General features: G+C 43.2%; 1 protein-coding gene across 3 annotated transcripts in view; it reads left to right on the top strand.

Moving 5' to 3' along the window:
• LOC106603324 (connector enhancer of kinase suppressor of ras 2) overlaps positions 1–26,157 on the top strand; it is a 65,253-nt gene that overhangs the window by 34,047 nt on the left and 5,049 nt on the right. Inside the window, exons 9-18 of one of the 3 annotated variants that reach the window (XM_045717042.1) lie at positions 13,456–13,602; positions 19,326–19,459; positions 19,555–19,769; positions 21,374–21,460; positions 22,416–22,663; positions 23,035–23,069; positions 24,562–24,610; positions 24,713–24,788; positions 24,936–25,108; positions 25,386–25,459. In XM_045717042.1, the coding sequence (XP_045572998.1) occupies positions 13,456–13,602; positions 19,326–19,459; positions 19,555–19,769; positions 21,374–21,460; positions 22,416–22,663; positions 23,035–23,069; positions 24,562–24,610; positions 24,713–24,788; positions 24,936–25,108; positions 25,386–25,459 (1,238 nt within the window). The remainder of the gene's footprint in view (positions 1–13,455; positions 13,603–19,325; positions 19,460–19,554; positions 19,770–21,373; positions 21,461–22,415; positions 22,664–23,034; positions 23,070–24,561; positions 24,611–24,712; positions 24,789–24,935; positions 25,109–25,385; positions 25,460–26,157) is intronic. The other 2 variants (XM_014196858.2, XM_045717043.1) reach the window with 2 other exon arrangements.

The raw sequence follows: 26,157 nt of genomic DNA, 5'->3' as shown, positions 1-26,157 counted from the left end.
CTTGATCTTACCTCCTGCACAACCCGTCTTGGCTGGATGGAACTAGTAGCCCTGTATGAGTGGGGTGCTTGTACAGGGCAGACTGGGCTGTGCAGGGGCCTGATGGTAGCCGTGCGTAGAGCGGGAGTTGGGTAGCCTGGTCCTCGGAGGCTTACCGGCGACCAGATGCGCTGCGCAGGCATCCTCCTACCAGGCTGGATGCCCGCTCTAGCACGGCACCTGCGAGGGGCTGGAATAACGCGCACCGGACTGTGCGTGCGTATGGGTGAGATAGTGCGCTCCTCAGCGAAACATGGCGCTCTCCACCTCATACGCTCCTCCATATAACCACGGGTAGCTGGCTTCCGGCTCTTCCTAGGCCTAGCCAAACTACCCGTGTGCCCCCCCCCCAAAAAAAATTATTGGGGGTGCCTCTCGTGCTTCACCGCCAGTCGTGATCCTCGGAAACGTTCCCGGTCCTTACCAGCCATTCTCCATGGGCCCTCTCCGGCCATAACTTGCTCCCATGTCCATCTCTCCCGATTGTCCAAATCAAAATTCCTCTGCTCCTTCCTCTGCTGCTTGGTCCTGGTTTGGTGGGAGATTCTGTCACGGTTGTCGTCGGTAATGGAGGACCAAAACGCAGCAGGTATGTGGATGCTCATCTTGTGTATTTATTTACAAACTAAATGAACACCAAAACAACAAAACGAACAACAAAACAGTCTGGCAAGGCACAAGGCTAAACTCAGAACAATCTCCCACAAATACACAGACAAACACACCTAACTAATATAGGACTTCCAATCAAAGGCAACACCACACAGCTGCCTTCAATTGGAAGTCCACCCCAATTAACTCAACATAGAAACAGATCAACCAGACTACACATAGAAATACATCAACTTAGACCATAACTCAAAACCCGGAAATCATAAATCAAACGCCCTCCTAACTAACACACCACCCTGAACCACATAAAACAAATACCCTCTGCCACGTCCTGACCAAACTAAAATGACAATTAACCCTTATACTGGCCAGGACGTGACAACTTCAGCAAAATGTTTCCAAAAGGTTTCCTCCTGGTTCTATTTAAAGTCATGTTTCCTAAAAGTTCAACCATGGTTACATTTAATTTCAATTTTGTTAATGTTCTAGAAACATTCTCCAACTGGTTTGACATTGGGAATGTTCTCAAATATTTATTCTGTGGGAATTTCAGTGCTTCAGCATAATGTTTCCTAAAGGTTTCCTCATGGTTCTATTTAAAGCCATGTTCTCAAATTGTTCAGAGAACGTTAAGAAAGCTATCCACAAATAACGCAAGAAAACTTTAGTAGCATTCAGAGAACGTTCTAAGAATGTTATTTAAAACATATACGTTTTGTTCTCAGCGTCAAACAAAACTTTCTATCCTCTAACTTGTTAAGTGTGTTCTGGTGTGTTTTTTTGACTCATGTCATGTCTATGCTAGTATGGCTTAAATTTGCTAGCTAGTTAACCAATAACTGTAACAATGTAATTGATAGACAACAAGTGCACATTGTGCAAATATATTTGTTTTCAATAAACATTGGAGATTAAATATAGTTTTAAATGTTGCCAACAATCTGAACCAACCCTGTCACATGTGAAATGATCACTTCTGTTCTCAGAACATTTAAAAAACGTTTAGTATTACCGGTCAGAAAAACACATGGCTTCGTTCACCACAACCAATATGAAACAAAAAACATACGTTCCCATAACTTCTAAGGAACCAAATGTGCTAGCTGGGGTGTGATCTGCCACTGCAGGCAGTGAATATGCATGTGTGTCACCGCCTGTGTTTTTTTTTCTAGATGCGTCTGCATGTACAGTACCAGTGAATAGTTTGGACACCTACATTTGAAGTCGGAAGTTTACATACACTTAGGTTGGAGTCATTCAAACTCGTTTTTCAACCACTCCACAAATGTCTTGTTAACAAACTATAGTTTTGGCAAGTCGGTTAGGACATCTACTTTGTGCATGACACAAGTAATTTTTCCAACAATTGTTTACACACAGATTATTTAACTTATAATTCAGAGTATCACAATTCCAGTGGGTCAGAAGTTTACATACACTAAGTTGACTGTGCCTTTAAACAGCTTGGAAAATTCCAGAAAATGATGTCATGGCTTTAGAAGCTTCTGATAGGCTAATTGACATAATTTGAGTCAATTGAAGATATACCTGTGGATGTATTTCAAGGCCTACTTTCAAACTCAGTGCCTCTTTTCTTGACATCATGGGAAAATCAAAAGAAATCAGCCAAGACCTCAGAAAAAAGATTGTAGACCTCCACAAGTCAGGTTCATCATTCGGAGAAATTTCCAAATGCCTGAAAGTACCACGTTCATCTGTAGAAACAATAGTACGCAAGTATAAACACCATGGGACCACGCAGCCGTCACACTGCTCAGGAAGAAGACGTGTTCTGTCACCTAGAGATGAATGTACTTTGGTGCGAAAAGTGCAAATCAATCCCAGAACAACAGCAAAGGACCTTGTGAAGATGCTGGAGGAAACAGGTACAACAGTATCTATATCCACAGTGAAACGAGTCCAATATCGACATAACCTGAAAGGCCGCTCAGCAAGGAAGAAGCCACTGCTCAAAAACAGCCAAAAAAAGCCAGACATTGTTTGCAACTGCACATGGGGAGGCTTGCAAGCCGAAGAACACCATTCCAACCATGAAGCACGGGGATGGCAGCATCATGTTGTGGGGGTGCTTTGCTGCAGGAGGGACTGGTGCACTTCACAAAATAGATGGCATCATGAGGGAGGAAAATTATGTGGATATATTGAAGAAACATCTCAAGACATCAGTCAGGAAGTTAAAGCTTGGTTGCAAATTTGTCTTCCAAATGGACAATGACCCCAAGCATAATTCCAAAGTTGTGGCAAAATGGCTTAAGGACAACAAAGTCAAAGTATTGGAGTGGCCATAACAAAGCCCTGACCTCAATCCTATAGAAAATATGTGGGCAGAACTGAAAAAGTGTGTGCGAGTAAGGAGGCCTACAAAACTGACTCCAGCTCTGTCAGCTTACACCAGCTCTGTCAGGTGGAATGGGCCAAAATTCACCCAACTTATTGTGGGAAGCATGTGGAAGGCTACCTGAAACGTATGACCCAAGTTAAACAATTTAAAGGCAACGCTACCAAATACTAATTGAGTGTATGTAAACTTCTAACCCACTGGGAATGTGATGAAAGAAATAAAAGCTGAAATAAATAATTCTCTCAACTATTATTCTGACATGTCACATTCTTAAGATAAAGGGGTGATCTAACTGACCTAAAACAGGGAATTTGTGCTAGGATTAAATGTCAGGAATTGTGAAAAACTGAGTTTAAATGTATTTTGGCTAAGGTGTATGTAGACTTCTGACTTGAACTGTACTTATTCAAAGGTTTTTCTTTATTTTTACAATTTTCTACATTATAGAATAATAGTAAGACCTCCACTATGAAATAACACACATGGGAATCATGTAAACAAAAAAGTGTTTTATATTTGAGATTTTTCAAAGTTGCCACCCTTTGCCTTGATGACAGCTTTGCACACTCTTGACATTCTCTCAACCAGCTTCACCTGGACAGCTTTTCCAACAGTCTTGAAGGAATTCTAACATATGCTGAGCACTTGTTGGCTGCTTTTACAACATTTGTGAGTTTTACAACATTCCAAGATGGCGTAGCAGTCAGGCATCTTCGTCTTCGTCTGGTCTTCGTCTTGTCATGTCCCGTGTATATATCTTTTTTCTTTGCATATATTTAGTATATATTTTTTAAATATTTTTTAACCTCAACTCCAACATTCTCTCCTGCAACCAGCCTCACCCAATGTGGTATGGATCTGCTAGTATGGTTCTGCTATTTTCTTTCATTTAGAACCGGAAGCCCCAACTGTGGCTAGCCAGCTAACTAGCTACTAGCTAGTAGTCAGCTAGCCACTGCTAGCTCATCAGCTAACCTTTAGCCTGGACAACTCCTGCCAGTCTGCACAGCGCGATTCATCCCAGAGCATACCGGACTCTTTTCCCCACATCTCCGGATTCCTACTGCAAGCTCTAAACCTTTTCAACTGGATCATCGCAGCTTTCTAGCTGCTATCCGAGTGGCTACTCCTGGCTAACGTATCTGTCCCGAAGCAAGCACCAATTTGCCTGGAGCTAGCCTATGCTAGGCCCATCTCATAGCTGAAGAGGTCCATCAGCCACTCCTTGGGCTACAATACGTATTTTGCCAATTGGCCTGGACTCCTTTTACTGCCGATATGGAGCCCTGCCGATCCTTCACGACTGGTCTACCAATGTAATCCGCCCGAAGGGGCTTTCAACAGGCTCTTCCGTCGCGACGTCCCCTGAATGCCCATCTGCTAGCCTGCTAGCCGCGGCCCGCTAGCTGTCTAGAGCATATCGGACTGTAAGTTGAAGAGGCCCATCAGCCAATTTTCTTGGGCTACAATACATATTTTGCTAATTGGCCTGGACCCTTTTACTACACGGAGCCCTGCCGATTCATCACGACTGGTCTGCCGACGTAACCGCCCGAGGGGGCTACAACTGACTTCTTCCATTCCGACGTCCCTCTAAGGCCCTTCTGCTAGCCTGCTAGCCCCGGCCCGCTAGCTGTCTGAATCGCTGTGTCTCCAACCCGCTTAGCTACTCACTAGACCCCATGATCACTCGGCTACGCATGCCTCTCCCTAATGTCAATATGCCTTGTCCATTGTTGTTTTGGTTAGTGATTATTGTCTTATTTCATTGTAGAGCCTCCAGCCCTGCTCAATATGCCTTAGCTAACCCTTTTGTTCCACCTCCCACATATGCGGTGACCTCACCTGGTTTAAATGCTGTCTCTAGAGACAATACCTCTCTCATCGTCACTCAATGCCTAGGTTTACCTCCACTATATTCACATCCTACTATACCCTTGTCTGTACATTATGCCTTGAATCTATTCTTCCGTGCCCAGAAACCAGCTCGTTTTACTCTTTGTTCCGAATGCACTATACGACCAGTTCTTATAGCCTTTTGCCATACCCTTATCATACTCCTCCTCTGTTCCTCTGGTGATGTAGAGGTTAATCCAGGCCCTGCAGTGCCTAGCTCCGCTCCCATTCCCCAGGCAATCTCATTTGTTGACTTCTGTAACCATAAAAGCCTTGGTTTCATGCATGTTAACATTAGAAGCCTCCTCCCTAAGTTTGTTTTATTCACTGCTTTAGCACACTCTGCCAACCTGGATGTACTTGCCGTGTCTAAATCCTGGCTTAGGAAGGCCACCAAAACCCCTAACATTTCCATCCCTAACTATAACATTTTCCGACAAGATAGAACTGCCAAAGGGGGTGGAGTTGCAATCTACTGCAGATAGCCTGCAGAGTTCTGTCATACCATCCAGGTCTGTGCCCAAACAATTTGAGCTTCTACTTTTAAAAATCCACCTTTCCAGAAACAAGTCTCTCACCATTGCTGCTTGCTATAGACCACCTTCTGCCCCCAGCTGTGCCATGGACACCATATGTGAATTGATTGCCCCCATCTATCGTCAGAGCTCGTACTGTTAGGTGACCTAAACTGGGACATACTTAACACCCCGGCTGTCCTACAATCTAAGCTAGATGCCCTCAATCTCACACAAATTATCAATGAACCTACCAGGTACAACCCCAAATCCGTAAACACGGGCACCCTCATAGATATCATCCTAACCAACCTGCCCTCCAAATACACCTCTGCTGTCTTCAACCAGGATCTCAGCGATCACTGCCTCATTGCCTGCGTCCGTAATGGGTCCGCGGTCAAACAACCACCCCTCATCATTGTCAAACGCTCCCTAAAACACTTCAGCGAGCAGGCCTTTCTAATCGACCTGGCCCGGGTATCCTGGAAGGATATTGACCTCATTCCATCAGTAGAGGATGCCTGGTTATTCTTTAAAAGTGTTTTCCTCACCATCTTAAATAAGCATGCCCCATTCAAAAAATGTAGAACCAGGAACAGATATAGCCCTTGGTTCACTCCAGGCCTGACTGCCTTAGACCAACACAAAAACTTCTTGTGGCATACTGCATTAGCATCGAATACTGCCGCGCGATATGCAACTTTTCAGGGAAGTTAGGAACCAATATACACAGGCAGTTAGGAAAGCAAACACTAGCTTTTTCAAACAGAAATTTGCATCCTGTAGCACAAACTCCAAAACATTCTGGGACACTGTAAAGTCCATGGAGAATAAGAGCACCTCCTCCCAGCTGCCCACTGCACTGAGGCTAGGAAACACTGTCACCACCGATAAATCCATGATAATTGAGAATTTCAATAAGCATTTTTCTACGGCTGGCCATGCTTTCCATCTGGCTACCCCTACCCCGGTCAACAGCCCTGCACCCCCCACAGCAACTTGCCCAAGCCTCCCCCATTTTTCCTTCAACCAAATCCAGATAACAGATGTTCTGAATGAGCTGAAAAATCTGGACCCATACAAATCAGCTGGGCTAGACAATCTGGACCCTCTTTTTCTAAAATTGCAATTGTTGCAACCCCTATTACTAGCCTGTTCAACCTCTCTTTCGTATCGTCTGAGATCCCCAAAGATTGGAAAGCTGCCGCGGTCATCCCCCTCTTCAAAGGGGGAGACACTCTAGACCCAAACTGTTACATACCTATATCTATCCTACCCTGCCTTTCAAAGGTCTTCAAAAGCCAAGTTAACAAACAGATCACCGACCATTTCGAATCCCACCGTACCTTCTCCGCTATGCAATCTGGTTTCTGAGCTGGTCATGGCTGCACCTCAGCCACGCTCAAGGTCCTAAACGATATCATAATCTCCATCGATAAGAGACAATACTGTGCAGCTGTATTCATCGACCTGGCCAAGGCTTTCGACTCTGTCAATCACCACATTCTTATCGGCAGACTCAACAGCCTTGGTTTCTCAAATGACTGCCTCCCCTGGTTCACCAACTACTTCTCAGACAGAGTTCAGTGTGTCAAATCGGAGGGCCTGTTGTCCGGCCCTCTGGCAGTCTCTATGGGGGTGCCACAGGGTTCAATTCTCTGGCCGACTCTCTTCTCTGTATACATCAATGATGTTGCTCTTGCTGCTGGTGATTCTCTGATCCACCTCTACGCAGATGACACCATTCTGTATACTTCTGGGCTTTCTTTGGACACTGTGTTAACTAACCTGCAGATGAGCTTTAATGCCATATAACTCTCCTTCCTTGGCCTCCAACTGCTCTTAAATGCAAGTAAAACTAAATGCATGCTCTTCAACCGATTGCTGCCCGCACCTGCTCGCCCATCCAGCATCGCTACTCTGGACGGTTCTGACTTAGAATATGTGGACAACTACAAATACCTAGGTGTCTGGTTAGATTGTAAACTCTCCTTCCATACTCACATTAAGCATCTCCAATCCAAAATTAAATCTAGAATCGGCTTCCTATTTTGCAACAAAGCATCCTTCACCCATGCTGCCAAACATACCCTCGTAAAAGTGACTATCCTACCGATCCTTGACTATGGCGATGTCATTTACAAAATAGCCTTCAACACTCTACTCAGCAAATTGGATGTAGTCTATCACAGTGCCATCCGTTTTGTCACCAAAGCCCCATATACTACCCACCACTGCGACCTGTATACTCTCATTGGCTGGCCCTCGCTTCATATTTGTCGCCAAACCCACTGGCTCCAGGTTGTCTATAAGTCTTTGCTAGGTAAAGCCCCGCCTTATCTCAGCTCACTGGTCACCATAGCAGCACCCACCCGTAGCAGGCGCTCCAGCAGGTATATTTCACTGGTCACCCCCAAAGCCAATTCCACCTTTGGCCGCCTTTCCTTCCAGTTCTCTGCTGCCAATGACTGGAACGAATTGCAAAAATCACTGAAGCTGAAGACTCATATCTCCCTCTCTAACTTTAAGCACCAGCTGTCAGAGCAGGTCACAGATCATTGCACCTGTACATAGCCCAACTGTAAATAACCCATCCAGCTACCTCATCCACATACTGTTATTTATTGTTTTGCTACTTTGCAACCCAGTATCTCTACTTGCACATTCATCTCTCCAGTGTTTATTGCTAAATTGTAATTTTTTTGCCGCTATGGCCTATTTATTGCCTTACCTCCCTTATCTAACTTCATTTGCACACACTGTTTATAGACTTTTCTATTGTTATTGACTGTATGTTTGTTTATTCCATGTGTAACTCTGTGTTGTTGTTTGTGTCGAACTGCTTTGCTTTATCTTGGCCAGGTTGCTGTTGTAAATGAGAACTTGTTCTCAACTGGCCTACCTGGTGAAATATATATATATATTTTTTTAATTTAAAAAAACTCTGCGGTCCAACTCATCCCAAACCATGTCAATTAGTTTGAGGTTGGGTGATTGTGGAGGCCAGGTCATTTGATGCAGCACTCCATCACTCTCCTTCTTGGTGAAATAGCCCTTACACAGCCTGGTGGTGTGTTGGGTCATTGTCCTGTTGAAAAACAAATGATAGTCCCACTAAGCGCAAACCAGATGGGATGGCGCATAGCTGCAGAATGCTGTGGTAGCCATGCTTGTTAAGTGTGCTTGAATTCTAAATAAATCACTGAGTGTCACCAGTTGCGTCACACCTCCTCCTCCATGCTTCACGGTGGGAAGTACACATGAAGAGATTATCCGTTCACGTACTCTGTGTCTCACAATGACACGGCGGTTGGAACCAAAAATCTCAAATTTGGACTCATCAGACCAAAGCACAGATTTCCACCCGTCTAATGTCCATTGCTCGTGTTTCTTGACCCAAGCAAGTCTCTTCTTATTGGTGTCCTTTAATAGTGGTTTCTTTGCAGCAATTCGACCATGAAGGCCTGATTCATGCAGTCTCTTCTGAACAGCTGATGATGAGATTTTTCTGTTACTTGAACTCTTTGAAGCATTTATTTGGGCTGCAATTTCTGAGGCTTGTAACTCTAATGAACTTATCCTCTTCAGCAAAGGTAACTCTGGGTCTTCCTTTCCTGTGGCGGTCCTCATGAGAGCCATCTTCATCATAGCCCTTGATGGTTTTTGCGACTGCACCTGAAGAAACTTTCAAAGTTCGTGAAACGTTCCAGATTGACTGACCTTCATGTCTTAACTTCTTGGTGACATTATATATATGTATTCAGAAATTCAGATGAATAACGTGCACAAATTAAACTGCCTGCTACTCGGGCCCAGAAGGTAGGATATGCATATTATAGAAAACACTGAAGTTTCTAAAACTCTTTGAATGATGTCTGTGAGTATAACAGAACTCATGTGGCAGGCAAAAACCTGAGAAAAAATCCAACCAGGAAGTGGCTTGTAGTTTTTCTATCTAATCCCTATTCAAACTACAGTGTCTGTGGGGTCATTTTGCACTTCCTAAGGCTTCCACTAGATGTCAACAGTCTTTAGAACCTTGTTTTATGCTTCTACTGTTACTGGGCAGAGAATAGGAGCTGACTCAAGCCTGGGACCAACGAGTTGTTTACTGTGCAAGCACACAGGCACGCCGCTCTTTCTTTTTCCTGTGTAATGAATATGCTATTGTCCGGTTGGAATATTATCAAAGATTTATGTTAAAAAGACCCTAAGGATTGATTGTAAACATCGTTTGACATGTTTCTACGAACGGTAATGGAACTATTTAACTTTTCGTCTCTGGTTTTGCGCTCACCCGTTATGCCTTTGGATTAGTGATCTGAACACGCGAACAAAACGGAGGTATTTGGACATAAATATGGAGTTTATCGAACAAAACAACCTTTTTTGTGGAAGTGGGAGTCCTGGGAGTGCATTCCGATGAAGATCAGCAAAGGTAAGTAAAGATTTATAATACTAATTCTGAGTTTAGATGACTCAAGAACTTGGCGGATAAATGTATAGCTTGCTTTAATGGCTGAGCTCTGTACTCAGAATATTGAAAAATGTGCTTTCGCCGTAAAACTTTTATAACCTCTCTAGGGTAGGTGGGACGAAATCGTCCCACCTACGCATCAGCCAGTGGAATCCCGTGGCGCATTATTCAAATACCTTAGAAATGCTATTACTTGAATTTCTCAAACATATGACTATTTTACACCATTTTAAAGACAAGACTCTCGTTAATCTAACCACACTGTCCGATTTCAAAAAGGCTTTACAACGAAAGCAAAACATTAGATTATGTCAGCAGAGTACCCAGCCAGAAATAATCAGACACCCATTTTTCAAGCTAGCATATAATGTCACATAAACCCAAACCACAGCTAAATGCAGCACTAAACCTTTGATGATCTTCATCAGATGACAATCCTAGGACATTATGTTATACAATACATGCATGTTTTGTTCAATCAAGTTCATATTTATATCAGAAACCAGCTTTTTACATTAGCATGTGACGTTCAGAACTAGCATACCCACCGCAAACTTCCGGTGAATTTACTAAATTACTCACGATAAACGTTCACAAAAAACATAACAATCATTTTAAGAATTATAGATACAGAACTCCTTTATGCAATCGCGGTGTCCGATTTTAAAATAGCTTTTCAGTGAAAGCACATTTTGCAATATTCTGAGTAGATAGCCCAGCCATCACGGGCTAGCTATTTAGACACCCACCAAGTTTAGCCCTCACCAAAGTCAGATTTACTATAAGAAAAATTTGATTATCTTTGCTGTTCTTCGTCAGAATGCACTCCCAGGACTTCTACTTCAATAACAAATGTTGGTTTGGTTCAAAATAATCCATAGTTATGTTCAAATATCCTCTGTTTTGTTCGTGCGTTCAAGACACTATCCGAAGGGTGACGAAGGGTGACGCGCCCGACGCGTTTCGTGACAAAAAAAATCTAAAAATTTCTTTACCGTACTTCGAAGCATGTCAACCGCTGTTTAAATCAATTTTTATGCTATTTTTCTCGTAAAAAAGCGATAATATTCCGACCGGGAAACCCTGTTTACGTTCAAACACAGAGAAAATAAAAACATGGTGTCGCCTCGTGCACGCACCTTAGTCTCATTGTCCTCTGATCGACCACTTACCAAATGCGCTAATGTTTTTCAGCTAGGGGCTGCAAAGACATCATTCAGTTTTTTGCCGCCTTCTGAGAGCCTATGGGAGCCGTAGGAAGTGTCACGTTACAGCAGAGATCCTCAGTTTTCAATAAAGAGAATGTAGAAGCCCAAGAAATGGTCAGACAGGCCACTTCCTGTAAGGAATCTTCTCAGGTTTTTGCCTGCCATATGAGTTCTGTTATACTCACAGACACCATTCAAACAGTTTTAGAAACTTTAGGGTGTTTCCTATCCAAAGCCAATAATTATATGCATATTCTAGTTTCTGGGCAGTAGTAATAACCAGATTAAATCGGGTACGTTTTTTATCCGGCCGTGCAAATACTGCCCCCTACCCCCAACAGGTTAAAATCTGACACAGCGGTTGCATTAAGGAGAAGTGTATCTATAATTCTTTCAATAACTGTTGTAAATTTTATCAGCGTTTATGATGAGTATTTTTGTAAATTGATGTGCTCATTCACCGGAGGTTTTGGAGGGAATACATTTTCTGAACATCATGCGCCAATGTAAAATGGGGTTTATGGATATAAATATGAACTTTATCGAACAAAACATACATGTATTGTCTAACATTGAGTCCTGGGAGTGTCATCTGATGAAGATCATCAAAGGTTAGTGATTAATTTTAGCTGTATTTCTGGTTTTTGTGACGCCTCTCCTTGCTTGGAAAATGGCTGTGTGGGTTTTCTTGTTACGGCGCTGTCCTAACATAATCTAATGTTATGCTTTCGCCATAAAGCCTTTTTGAAATCGGACAATGTGGTTGGATTAACGAGAAGATTATCTTTACAATGGGATATAATAATTGTATGTTTGAGAAATTTGAATTATGAGATTTTTGTTGTTTTGAATTTGCCGCCCTGCTATTTCACTGGCTGTTGAATAGGGTGTACCGCGGGTGGGATGTTAGCGTCCCACATGTCCCAGAGAGGTTAAAGTAATGATGGACTGTCGTTTCCCCTTTGCTTATTTGAGCTGTTCTTGCTTTTATATGGACTTAGTCATTTACCAAACAGGGCTGTCTTCTGTATACCACCCCTACCTTGTCACAACACAACATATTGGCTTAAATGCATTAAGGAAAGAAATTCCAGAAATTAACTTTTAACAAGGCACATCTGCTAATTGAAATGCATTCCAGGTGACTACCTCATTAAGCTGGTTGAGAGAATTGCAAGAGTGTGCAAAGCTGTCTTCAAGGCAAAGGGTGGCTACTCAAAGAATCTAAAACCTAAAATATATTTTGATTTGTTTAACACTTTTTTGGTTACTACATGATTCCATATGTGTTATTTCATAGTGTTGATGTCTTCACTATTATTCTACAATGTAGAAAAAAAAATAAAGAATGAGTAGGTGAGTCCAGTCTTTTGACTGGTACTGTGTATAGAGTATGTGTGTGTATTGTACTGTATGTACAGTAATTGTGTCTGTCTGTGTCTTTTTAAGACAGGCGATGTTTGTAGTCTTTGTGGGAGTGAAATGGGTCATTGCCAGTCGGCATCGAAGCTGTTGTGAACACAGAGACAGTGTCTCAGCCAAACAGTGATGTGTGTGTGTGTGTGTGTGTGTGTGTGTGTGTGTGTGTGTTTTTATAGTTTGACTATGTTGCCATGCCAGTCCCTGAGTAGAATAATGTAACCTGTTTACAGATAAGTTGCATTATTAACATTGGCACTCTACAGAGCACAGAGGTAGAGAGAGGTGCTCAGCGTGGCGTAGAGAGGGAGGAAGGGAGAGGGAGGGAGGGGGACGTGACCTGCTTTTTCTGCTCCCCTGCCTCTACTGAAGCCTGCCTGGGAGCACACCGCCATCAGTAGATCCAAGCTCACTGTAGCACAGCTGCACACTGTCTGTTGCGGGTCAGAGCCCAGTAGGGCTTGGCGCTGATGCCTTGCGATACATTATAGGTCGGCACGAGGTGCAACACTATCAGTTTGTTTAACTTCTGTTAAACGTTGTTTAACATTGTACAACAGATGGGACAGAATTTTGAAAATGGTTATGTTCAGTCAAGAAAATAAATAAAAGGAACAACATTTTGTCTACATTGTATGCAACACTTTCCAGCACATGCTGTTTAGTTAACTGTTTTTGTGCAAAAGGCCATTCTTATCCAAGCACTGTAATTTGTGGGAATGGGCTGTAGTGTATTGGAATGGTTTTGCAGTTGTTTTCACCGTCATTATCTCCGGTGTTCCTCTTAGGCATAGTTGGTTGAAGAGATGTTCAGAACCACAGTAGCTACTGTAATTTACTAGCTCTATTGCCATGATTGGTTGAGTATTTCTTCAGCCTCACTGAGAGTGTTGAATTGTCTCTCTCCTCTGTGGTGTATCTGTGCAGGTGGGCTGGCAGCTGAAGAACCTGGTGAATGCCCTCAGAGAAGACCCCAATGGAGTCATCCTCACCCTGAAGAAGAGACCTCAGAACACTCTCACATCTGCCCCTGCACTGCTCAAGAATGTACGATGGAAACCCCTTGCACTCCAGGTAATTATATTATGATGTGATTGGTTTTGTTTGAATATCTGTTGAGGATTCCTTCTGGTAGATATGAATAGCAATTATTTCACCAATTCATCTGGTTGCTGTTTAATTTTAGCGATAAGGAACAAAGCGCTCATTATTGATAATGACCAACTGGCCTAGAAGTTCCTTATGAGTGCCGCAATGTTAATAAATTACATTATGATACATGATGAATTAAAGGGTAATTATCTGTGAGTAAGCACTTAACTTATAACTCATATCTGGTCACTCTTTAATTGAGTTCTAATGGATTGTGTGGAGTGTAATGATTTATATATACACTAGATGACTGACAGGGGGGTGCTATTTTGAAGACCCCGCGCCTCAATTTTGGTACATGTAATTTTGTACTTTAAACATTTAATTGAAATACTGTAGAATTCCATTCATTCCTATGGAGGACTGCTTCTTCTGTCGAAAGCCAATATGGCAGACCGGTGGCTTCAAATCGGCCAATACAAAGCATCAGCAATCCAGGGTTTATATACATCATTGGTGGCGCGTCAGTGAAGGAGATAGTGAATCCATTGTGCTGCTCAGTGTGGATGTAGTACAGACAGTACAGTATGGGGACTGGCTGGGGGAAACAGGGGCTGCCTGAGGAGGAGGAACAAAGACAGAACGCTAGCTGGGGAGGATGACGGTAGAGGGGGTTGGGGGTTGGGGGTTTACTTCATAACTGCCTGGATGGTTTTTCTTCGGGAGCCCTGTACTGCGTGAGAGCTATTTTTAGGTCTGCACTAGGCTTACTCATTTTCATGCTGCATGGGTTGCCTTGATGATGCCCAGGACCGTTTCTGTGGTTACATGTCTTTGGCATCTGCAGTGAAATCAGTTAATGCGTTCAGATAATCAGCACATCATCATCATATCTCGATATGTGGAGCCAGAATGGTTGCTCCTGTATGGGACTGTGATGAGGGTGTGCATATGCACTGCAGTCATGTCAGGGAAATAATGATGGATTGATTATTTGGCACAGTGGCATGTTTTTCAGTCTGAAATGAACAGGGTTCTGCTTGAGCTATGCTTCATTATTGTGGCTGAATAAAATAAAAAAAAATGGAGTATTGGATTGCCTTCCAGGGAGGTTATTGTTGGCAGTCTTACAGGTTAAACAAACAAATACACACAAAGGTTACCAATCAGTCAGGAACAGTAGAATTCACCCAGTGTTTGGTTAATGAAGCACCTCAGAGTTAAATGACAGCATGCCGGATGACTGTAGGAGCAGCTGATATATGGTACGAACACTGTTAGAGTGACTTTGTCTCCCAGGACTGTTTATGATGGATGTGTCAGTCAAAAAGAGTCAGACCACCGGAGCTCAACACGGCTTAGAGAAAGGGTAGCCTGTTCTATTTTTAAATTAACTCGTTACCAAATAGATGATGACAGAGAAGCCTATGGAAAATCCAGGTAGTAGAGGACAAAGACAATGTGAGATGAATTTGAAATGAATCTTCAATGAACCACCATCAAGCACTCAGTGTTTCCCATTGTGGATAAGAGTCAATGAAGAGTGAACCTAGCCATCTGTTCATCCAGTGTCATACAGTAGTACTCTCAGTCAGCTGCCCTGGACAGACTGATAGGACACAGACAGAACCAAGGACAGAGGTTAATGCTGAGGTTAATGTGGCTGCTCATAGTGGGAGCACTACCAGCTGTAATCATTATTTTGTGCAGGGTTGTCTTTTAATAATAATACAGTGCAGTTGGAAAGTATTCAAGTATTCCAGTACTCCTTGACCTTTTCCACATTTTCTTACATTACAGCCTTATTCTAAAATTATCATCAATCTACACACAATACCCCGTAATATAACATTTTGCACATTAAAAATACAAATTTGAAATAACATATTTACATAAGTATTCAGACCCTTTACTCAGTACTTTGTTGAAGCAACTTTGGCAGCGATTACAGCCTCGAGCCTTCAAGGATATCTCTGTACTTTGCTCCATTCATCTTTCCCTCGATCCTGACTAATCTCCCATTTCCTGCCACGGAAAAACATCCCCACAGCATGACGTTGCCACCACTATGCTTCACCGTAGGGATCGTGCCAGGTTTCCTCAAGACATGACACTTGGCATAGGGAATCTTGTTTCTCATGGTCTGAGTCCTTTAGGTGCCTTTTGGCAAACTCCAAGCGGGCTGTCATGTGCCTTTTACTGAGTGGCTTCCGTCTGGCAACTCTACCATAAAAGCCTGATTGGTGGTATGCTGCAGAGATGGTTGTCCTTCTGGAAGATTCTCCCATCTCCACAGAGGAACTCAGGAGCTCTGTCAGAGTGACCATCAGGTTATTGGTCACCTCCCTGACCAAGGCCCTTCTCCTCTCATTGTTCAATTTGGCCGGGTGGCCAGCTCTAGGAAGACTCCAAACTTCTTCCATTTAAGAATGATGGAGGCCACTGTGTTCTTTGGGGCCTTAAATGCTGCAGAACTTTTTTTCTACTCTTCCGCAGATCTGTTCCTTGACACAATCCTGTCTCGGAGCTCTATGGACAATTACTTCGACCTCATGGCTTGGTTTTTGCTCTGACATGCACTGTCACCTGTGGGACCTTTTATAGGCAGGTGTGAGCCTTTCCAAATGATATCCAATCAATTGAATTTACAACACGTGGACTCCAATCAAGTTGACGAAACATCTCAAGGATGATCAATGGGAACAGGATGCATCTGAGCTCAATTTTCGAGTCTCAGAGCAAAGGGTCTAAATACTTATGTAAATAAGGTGTTAAACCTGTTTTCGCTTTGTCATTATGTGGTATTTTGTGTAGATTGATGAAGGAAAAAATTTATTAAAATCCATTTTGGAATAAGGCTGTAACATAACAAAATGTGGAAAAAGTTAAGGGGTCTGAATACTTACCGAATGCACTGTAAATGCCATTTAGCAGACGATTTTATCCAAAGCGATTAACAATATTGCGTGCATACATTTTACATATGGCTGGTCATATGGCTGGTCATATGGCTGGTCAATCCCACTATCCTGGCGCCATGCTCTACCAACTGAGCTACAGAAGACCAGAAGATCTTGTTTTGTTTCCTAACCTATTCATAAGCCACTGCTTCATATTTCCTTATTTTTAGTTTTTTTCCCCTGTTTTGGTCTGAGAGACATGAAAAATCTAACAGTTGGGGTATTTTCTTTTGACAGCACTGAGCCAACACATTTACACCATCATTTTAACTTTTCTTGTAGTGATGTATTAATAATGAAGAAGTACATAAAATGGATTTCTATTTTGAGTGTTATTTATTATTAATTACACAAGTCCAGGAGAAGGAGTGAGCTCTAGTTGTTCCGAAGCCTCCGTGGTCATACATACTTATCAGGAAGGAATATGGCTCTGATTTCATTGATAGGAGTTCAAGGAAAATGACAGAGCAATGATAATTTATCGTAGAAGTGGACTCAAAAGAGTAAAAGGAAAATATATGAACATTTAGTTTTTTGCTTTACGTTGTAATGTGATTTTCACAGGACCTTTACCAATCAGATGTTATTGGGCACGGGGTTGAGTCATCACAGTAGGTTAGACTTCCTAGTGTATCTCCTGGGGAGAGAGGGCTCATCCTCACCACACTTGACACAACTTGAAGAAATGTCCTCTGGTCTGATGAAACAAAAACAGAACTGTTTGGCCATAATGACCATCGTTATGTTTGGAGGAAAAAGGGGGAGGCTTGCAAGCCGAAGAACACCATTCCAACCGTGAAGCACGGGGGTGGCAGCATCATGTTGTGGTGGTGCTTTGCTGCAGGAGGGACTGGTGCACTTCACAAAATAGATGGCATCATGAGGTAGGAAAATTATGTGGATATATTGAAGAAACATCTCAAGACATCAGTCAGGAAGTTAAAGCTTGGTCGCAAATGGGTCTTCCAAATGGACAATGACCCCAAGCATACTTCCAAAATTGTGGCAAAATGGCTTAAGGACAACAAAGTCAAGGCATTGGAGCAGCCATCACAAAGCCCTGACCTCAATCCTATAGAACATTTGTGGGCAGAACTGAAAAAGTGTATGCGAGCAAGGAGGCCTACAAACCTGACTCAGTTACACCAGCTCTGTCAGGAGGAATGGGCCAAAATTCGCCCAACTTATTGTGGGAAGCTTGTGGAAGGCTACCCAAAACGTTTGACCCAAGTTAAACAATTTAAAGGCAATGCTACCAAATACTAATTGAGTGTATGTAAACTTCTGACCCACTGGGAATGTGATGAAAGAAATAAAAGCTGAAATAAATCATTGTCTCTACTATTATTCTGACATTTCACATTCTTAAAATAAAGTGGTGATCCTAACTGACCTAATACAGGGAATTTTTACTAGGATTAAATGTCAGGAATTGTGAAAAACTGAGTTGAAATATATTTGGCTAAGGTGTATGTAAACTTCCGACTTCAACTGTATATAGTCGTGATCCCAGAATCCCTTGTTGTTAGGGGTCCTGTTGTTATCCCCTCTATTAGTTGCCAAAAACCTCTCATTTACTGAACTTTTCGCCACATTTGTTGATAAAGAAATCTGAAAATACTCTGGATGCATTGAGTAACATGATAAGAATATTCCTGGAAAATGTGGGGTAGGTGCAACATAAAACAAAAAAATTCAAAGAAGTCTTCACCTATAAGATGCTTTTTGATCTCTCCTAGCTGTGCCACTGAGGAACTAGAGCAAGCACACTTGTAGTTTTTTGGGTTGGAACACAGCCCTGCATCCCCACCATCACACAATTACTGTTGTTTACCTAATCCAAAAACATTCCATTATAAATCGCAATGTAGGTCAGGTAGGCATCATTTGAAAGCTTGTTCTATTGCCAACATGACTAGCTAAATTATAAAATACGATATTACAGTGTTAGGCTTTCACAATGCAATTCAGAGAAACAGATGGTCATTTTTGTTCACATAGTTAAGGAGTCATGAGAGCATTCAGGTGCGTGTGACGACACAATAGACCAACAGGCTCATTCTGGTCAGGGTATGACGCCATGTCATCTGGTAACTGTACATCAAACATGATGATCATAAACATTGACATTGAATATGACATGAGTTTTATATTATGTAAATGTGAAGTAAACATTTGGACTGGCAGGTGTTTGGCTTGCTTGTGACATCAAAGCGACATTTATTCTAATCCTCAACGTCTCATCTTTCTAAATACGTAGAGTCCTATTAATGTACAGCATTTCCCTCACTCAGACAACAAAACATTTGCAAAAGTTGCCCAATTAGCAGGAGGGGTAAGTCGCTTTGCACCGCTGCGAGGTGCTCAGGTTTATAATGACTGTCAGTCAAAACCCACCCAGCACTGTGAAGCGCAAAGCCAACGCTCTGAAGTCATGAATAACATGTTACTGTACATCCACTGTGTTCCAATCTAGATGTTTATCAGTGGCCAAATCTGCCATTTACAACCTGTGAATGGGTACATGTGTAGAGGGCTATGAGAACTCTCTGACTAGCACACAAGCTCACAACATTGCACCCTAATCCTCTAGTAACTCAAACATGGAGAACTATATTCTATAGGATCATGTCATAAAATGCTATGAATTAGAAATGATTGCATTTAGGAAATTGTTTAATACTTCTGCATCCTGCTATCCTGCTCGGTCTTGCTGTCTACATGAGTCCACCCTTGTCCCTACAGCCCATCCCCACCAGTCCCAACAGTGAGTCCAACACCCCGCCCAACAGCATGGGGACCATGGGGATGTCCTCTACGCTGGACAGTGGCCATGACGTCTTCATCCTGTCCCCAGTCTCTGGCCTCTATGGACACAGGTGAGCCTACCAAACCCATACAGCTACTGTTTACTGTACTGTTTAGTCCTGTTGCGCCTGCCTGATCTTCTCCATACCCTACCTGTTAATCACAGAGACGAGATAGGCATCATGTCCTGCGATGACATCAGCAAGTACAGCATGGAGAAGATGGGTATGAAGGGCTCGGAGTCTCCCAGCTTCTACCTGGACCACGATGGGGGCAAGTACTTCACGTTGGTGGAGGAGGATTGTCTGGCCCTGGGGCAGGAGTACGAGACTAGGGGTCGCTCCACGGGGGTCAGGCGGAGGGACAGGACACCCACCCATGGTGAGTCACCCAGCCCAGATTGGTAGCACTACCAACCAACCACCCTCTTCTCTCTGGGCAGTAGTGTAATGTTAAAGGAGCATTGAAGAGTGGAATTCCAGGCGAGGTGGGTAGCTCTCCTCTCCTGCCCTCATTTAAGCTCATTCTCCTACAGTGTTTCCAGCTGTAAATGGCACGTGGAGAACGTACAGTGAAGCCCCGTGGCAATTGCTATGCAGAGTAGAGATTATTATTATGCACCCCAGCGTATTCATGTTTCACAGAAACCCCTCCCTCTCACACCCCAGCACCACCCCCCACGCCCACAGTCAGACATCCCCTGTCATTGCCCCTTCATCAGCAGCAGCACTGCAGCAGTAGGATGGCCAGCGTCAGGATGACATCACCTAAGATCAGCCTGACTATTCTACATGCCACCTCTGTCTGCACTTTACATGATGAGCTCATTCACATTACTCCACGGGACAACTCTGGAATATTTAGTGATTGACACACTGTCTGTAAACACTGGGATAAGGAAAGGAGGTCTTTGCCAGCCCTTGACAATGTACAGTATTCTATCCGTCCATCAGACTGAAATGGCTGTTGAGGCTCTGTTGAGGCTCAGTTTGCCGTGTATTGTACAGTGTGTAGTGGTGCAGAGATAAATCCCTTTGGCTCTGCCAGACGGAGTGTTTTTCATGTTAACAGTCTGCCAGGGAAGTGACAGTGGATTCCTTCCAAGCCCATAATGGCTCCAAGCAGGGTACGATCTGCTCATCCCAGTCTGTGGAGGCACCATGTGTCATGATAAGGCCCATCACAGTCTCTCTCATGCTCACACATTCACACACGTGCAGCAGGTCTACCGTTTCCCCTTCACTCTAAAGCTCACTTCTTTTCAACTGGATTCCCATGCTATAACCTACTCCTCTTATACCCCTTACTTTCCTGCCTGCACTTTAAACACTGTCAGGCAGACATCCACCCACACACAGCCACTCCTCTCTCACCATATCTCACCCTCTCAGTGAGACAGCCCCCACTCTTCCCTCAGCTCCTAGCTCTCCCTCCGCTCTTCCCTCAGCTCCTAACTCTCCCTCCACTCTTCCCTCAGCTCCTAGCTCTCCCTCCGCTCTTCCCTCAGATCCTAACTCTCCCTCCACTCGTCCCTCAGCTCCTAACTCTCCCTCCACTCACACTTCAGCTCCTGACTCTCCCTCCACTCACACCTCAGCTCCTAACTCTCCCTCCACTCTTCCTTCAGCTCCTAGCTCTCCCTCCGCTCTTCCCTCAGCTCCTAACTCTCTCACCGCTCTTCCCTCAGCTTCTAACTCTCCCTCCACTCACACCTCAGCTCCTAACTCTCCCTCCACTCTTCCCTTAGCTCCTAACTCTCCCTCCACTCTTCCCTCAGCTCCTAACTCTCCCTCCACTCACACCTCAGCTCCTAACTCTCCCTCCACTCTTCCCTCAGCTCCTAACGCTCCCTCCACTCACACCTCAGCTCCTAACTCTCCCTCCACTCTTCCCTCAGCTCCTAACTCTCCCTCCACTCTTCCCTCAGCTCCTAACTCTCCCTCCACTCACACCTCAGCTGACATGCTACTTGGACTTCTTTCCAGGTGACCTCAGGCCAGTTTCCATGCCAACGGATTACAACTGGATGGCAGAGACAAAGGAGCCAAATATGTACAAGAGAGGTAGCAGAGGTGGGTCCTTAAGTTCAGGTAGTCTCCTCAGTACCCCCCTTAAATGCCTTGAATAGGAGAAGGAAGTAGCTTTTGTTTCACTGCTTCTGCAAAGTACAGACTCCTAATGAGGACCAATCACAGTCCCCACTGTCAACAACATGACTAATCATCTGCTTCTTTGGCAACCTTTTATTCATTTAACTGGAACTGCCACACGTACTGGCATAGAGCACAATGGTTTCTTTAGACTTCACATTTAACCAGGGAATCTTGACAGAAACATGAATGCACATTTAGAACTCTTTTTAAACTGCACTGTATAAAGATGAAGCTATCACAAGAAGCTCAGCCATTTTTTTTTTTTTAACAAAATGAGATTCAATCTATTACATATAGACAACATGTTCATGTCAGGCATTAATTGAGTTGAAAACCTAATATTTGTTTTGCACTGATTTTAGTGGTGGTTAGCTTTGTGAGACTATGTATAGCAGTTATGTTGAGTGAGCTGTAGTGAGAGCATCTCACTCCCACGACTTGTGTTATAAATAGCGAGTGCTGATATAAAGAACATAGCTGCCTCCCTCTGCTCTGAAACCACACACTGTTGAAGGCCTGCCCTCACTGATGGAAGGTAACGTGACAGAGGTTGGTTTCTGTGGAAACATGCAGGTCTGTGAGGTTAATGAAGCGCTATGGACTAAAGCTATGGAAACAACATTAAACATTACCTCAGGGGCTGCTCACACTTTGACTCAACGTCAGAACGCAAGTATCGAACCAGAAATCTTCTGAAAGTTTATTTTCCTTTCAAATGATGCTTCATTATACCTTTGGTAAGAGTTTGTTTTGCCATCAAGCATTTGAATGTGATAGGCACTCTAGGACTCCTAATGAACAAATACCAACCTCTCTGGGCTTCCAAATGACACAACTTTGCACCCCCTTTCCCTCCTTCCCTGACCTCTGCTAGACTCAGACAACTCCCTGCTACGTTACCTGAGCGACGACAAGATCCTGGTGATCCAGGAGGAGCCAGATGTTTCCAGGGAATGCAAGCGGGACACTGGGCGGCGTTCCCGCAAGAAGAGCCACAACCCCAGCAGCCCCAGCTATCCCATCAGCCCATCCATGCTGGCCCCGCCCATCAGACTGGACTCAGGACCCCCAGAGGGCCTGTCCTTCTCACTGCCTGAGAGCAACACTGTGCCAATGTACCACGTGAGTCATCACAGCTACTGTTTTTATTTGTCAACCTGCATCAAGAATGACAATATGGCTATTAACGCAGTCAGACATAGTGGCATAGTGGTTTGGCAATGCAGATTCAACATATTTGTGTCACAGAGCAGTGATGTTTTTGTGGTTAAAGCGTTTTTGAGGTCACACTATTAGATAAGTGAGTCAGTTTGCCACACTGCCACCCATACTTCAACAACCCCAGACACCCCATGATTCCTGCCCCTGATCTTCTGATCTGCCTGCCTGGTCACAACTGGAAACACAGTCCACCCTCTGAGATGACAGTGTGCTATGATCTCTCTCTCTCTCTTTCTCTCTGATGCGCTAATCTGCTCTTTACCTTTCCGCAGAGAGCTGGAGACACACTGAGAGCTGACACTGACAGGTAAGTGAGCATTTCTTCTCCATGGGGTCAAGGGGACAATCTAGGGATGATTTTGTGAAGAACATTGATTTATTTAATGATTTAAAAAAAAAATGATGTGTGGGACTACCTTCCAATTTGGTTTGTATCATACTGCTATCAGTAAATCGAAAGCTTTTTATCAACTATCAACATTTCACTGATATATACAGTACTTTATATTGTGAATGTTTTGATATTGGATTTACAGTATATTAGTTCCCCACTTCTGCAAATTATTTTTATTCAACCAATGACTCTTTTGAGTAAAGTAAATTGCTGTCATCCTGCATACCATCATATGAATTATCCTAGTTGAGATTATTTTTGCCTTCAGTGTGTTGTTACAATTGATTAACTTAATTGAAATGACCTCAAGGGAATGACATTTAAACATACATCATGAGGGTTGCCAAGCAGGCAATATTTCTTCTTTACCCTTCACTGACCTAAATCATATTTTCTGATTCGATTTAAGAAACACTGTGCTTTGTTCCAATTGATGCTACAATCCAACCCAATTCAACATCTTTCCCACAGTCAGTGTTCAGTGGGTGCTCCAACCATGTAGTTATAAAATAGTACAGTAGATCTGGCAGTAGAGAAGTCCTCTCAGCCATTTTTACAGTGATGAGTGCTGATTAAGGTGTTCATAAATGGCCGACATGCGCAGCACATCCCCTCAGCGGTTTCCGTTGTGCTGTGCTGAGCTCTACTGAGACACAGAGACTGGCTGAATTGGATTTCCTGCCACCTGCTCTGTGGTTTAGCTCACTTCTTTCACTTGCTGGAAACAATACAGTACTTGTCCAAATGTATCAGGCCTTAGTTTAGATCATTCTCTTTGGTAGAATGGATGCACTGGCGCTCAGTTTGTACACCGAGTATATGGGTAGGTGAAGAGCAATTATGTTCAAGCCAAGGTGTCAGTATGATGGTCAGATACCTCTATGTGTTTGACATCCAGTCCACTGCATGTTACACACCCAAAAGAGATGTTTCTGTACCTAATACACTATGATTGACAGTAGGAAAGCTGGATCTGAGTGTATTACAAAAGTAAGTAGTGAGACTTATATTGAGAATGCTATGTGATGTCCATTTCTTCAGTCAGTGTCCATGTTTCAGTACCACGCTACCACCCGTCAGTAGAGCCATTTCCAGATGGGCATTCAGGCCAGCCATGGGAATGATACCGATACTAAGTTCTTTGGGATGAATTCTAGCATGAGATAGACTCAAACAAATCAATGTTTAATGTACTCCATGTAACTTATGCATTCATGTCAATGGAATATACATTCATATTTTACTCGCATACAGTAGATATCAAGTTACGATTCTGCTTTTTATGATGAATAATATCCATGTAAGGATTAGTTTGATACCAGTACAGGATGATCTCATCCCCAGATAAAGAGGATTAGCATCCATTTTGTTGTAGGCTTACAAACCTGATCTCCCCTCTCCTCAGGTATGCTAGTTTTGGCATCGAAAGACAAGGAGGCTCATCCATGAGGAAGGTAAAGTCAAAGATTTAAATACTACTGTTACTCCCCTGGTATGAGTCCTGTACTTTAGACACCTCTTCTAATCAAACCCTCTCCTCTTCCCTCTCCTTGCAGTCATTTCACTATGCGTCTTTAAGGACTAAGACCAAAAAGAGGACCAAAGGTGAGACGTGGGATAAATCCATTCACTGTGAGGATTCTTTTGGTGGTCAATCATTTTATATTAGGATTTGTGATGGGTTTGAAATTATGCTAGTACTGAGGATATCATCCCGGGAATGTTTAGTGTGTTCATGTGTCTATGAGAATTCCCTGTGATATCCTGCTCTCCACCCAGGTTCTCTGACTAGCGCTAGCCGTAGGCGTATCTCCTGTAAGGACCTGGGCCATGGGGACTGTGAGGGCTGGCTGTGGAAGAAGAAGGATGCCAAGGGCTACTTCACCCAGAAGTGGAAGAAGTACTGGTTCATCCTCAAGGACTCCTCGCTCTACTGGTACACCAACCAGAATGTAAGCTGCTCTCTGACAAGTACATTACAGCTGTCAAACAAGACTTTATTTTCTCTTATCTGCCACAACAGGCTTGCTGTTTACCAACACTATCTGCAGAGTTGTCTTGGTAACTCACACAAACATAGCCATATTCCAGACACTGAACCATTTATGTTGCAGTGTCATGTAGTGTACAGTACATTCCAGTATGTCTGATATCCTTAATGAGGTGTGTCATCTCTACAGACATACTGGAATGTATTGCTTCTCATTTCCCTTACCTCTCCCTTCCTAGGATGAGAAGGCTGAAGGTTTCATCAGCCTACCTGAGTTCCGAATAGATAGAGCAATTGAATGCAGAAGGAAACAGTGAGTGTTTTTGTGATTCATGTTTTTTTGTCTCTCAATCTGTTAGTGAACCTGGGGATGTAAAAGAAAACACAAAGTCTAAATGAAACACAAAAACAGATGATGCCGTTGCGTGGCATAATTATTTGATTTGAATAACGAGGGCTTTAAATAGCCGTGGCACAAAGTGGCAGAAGTAATTAATAGGTGTCTATTTCCACCTGAGAAGGGTCACACAGTGTTTCTTGGTAGTCTTAAACAAATCCACTTTGAAACAAAAGTAAACACCTCACACACATAGTTATGGGCTTTAAGAAAAGAAGACATCTGTACCATGTTGAAGTGTATTACATTTTCAGTTTGCATCCCAATATTAAACCGTTTGATATAGAAACACCAGATGTTCTGTTTTTTTAAATAATGTTTATTAATAATCTAATTATGAAAATATTAAAAACATTCCACCCATGAGGCCACTTTTTAAAATGTAATTAGGCAAGTCAGTTAAGAACAAATTCTTATTTACAATGACGGTCTACCCCGACCAAACCCGGACGACGCTGGGCCAATTGTGCACCGCCCTATGGGAGTCCTAATCACGGCCGGATGTGATGCAGCCTGGATTCGAACCAGGGACTGCATTGATGCCTCTTGCACTGAGATGCAGTGCCGGGAGCCCCTAGGTCATTTGACTGCAGGAAAGGGCTACAGGAACAGTA

This window comes from Salmo salar, chromosome ssa04 (genome assembly GCF_905237065.1).
Source record: "Salmo salar chromosome ssa04, Ssal_v3.1, whole genome shotgun sequence".
Classification (NCBI taxonomy): domain Eukaryota; kingdom Metazoa; phylum Chordata; class Actinopteri; order Salmoniformes; family Salmonidae; genus Salmo; species Salmo salar.
Note: the sequence above shows the minus strand (reverse complement) of the source record. Positions and strands in the feature narration are given on the sequence as shown.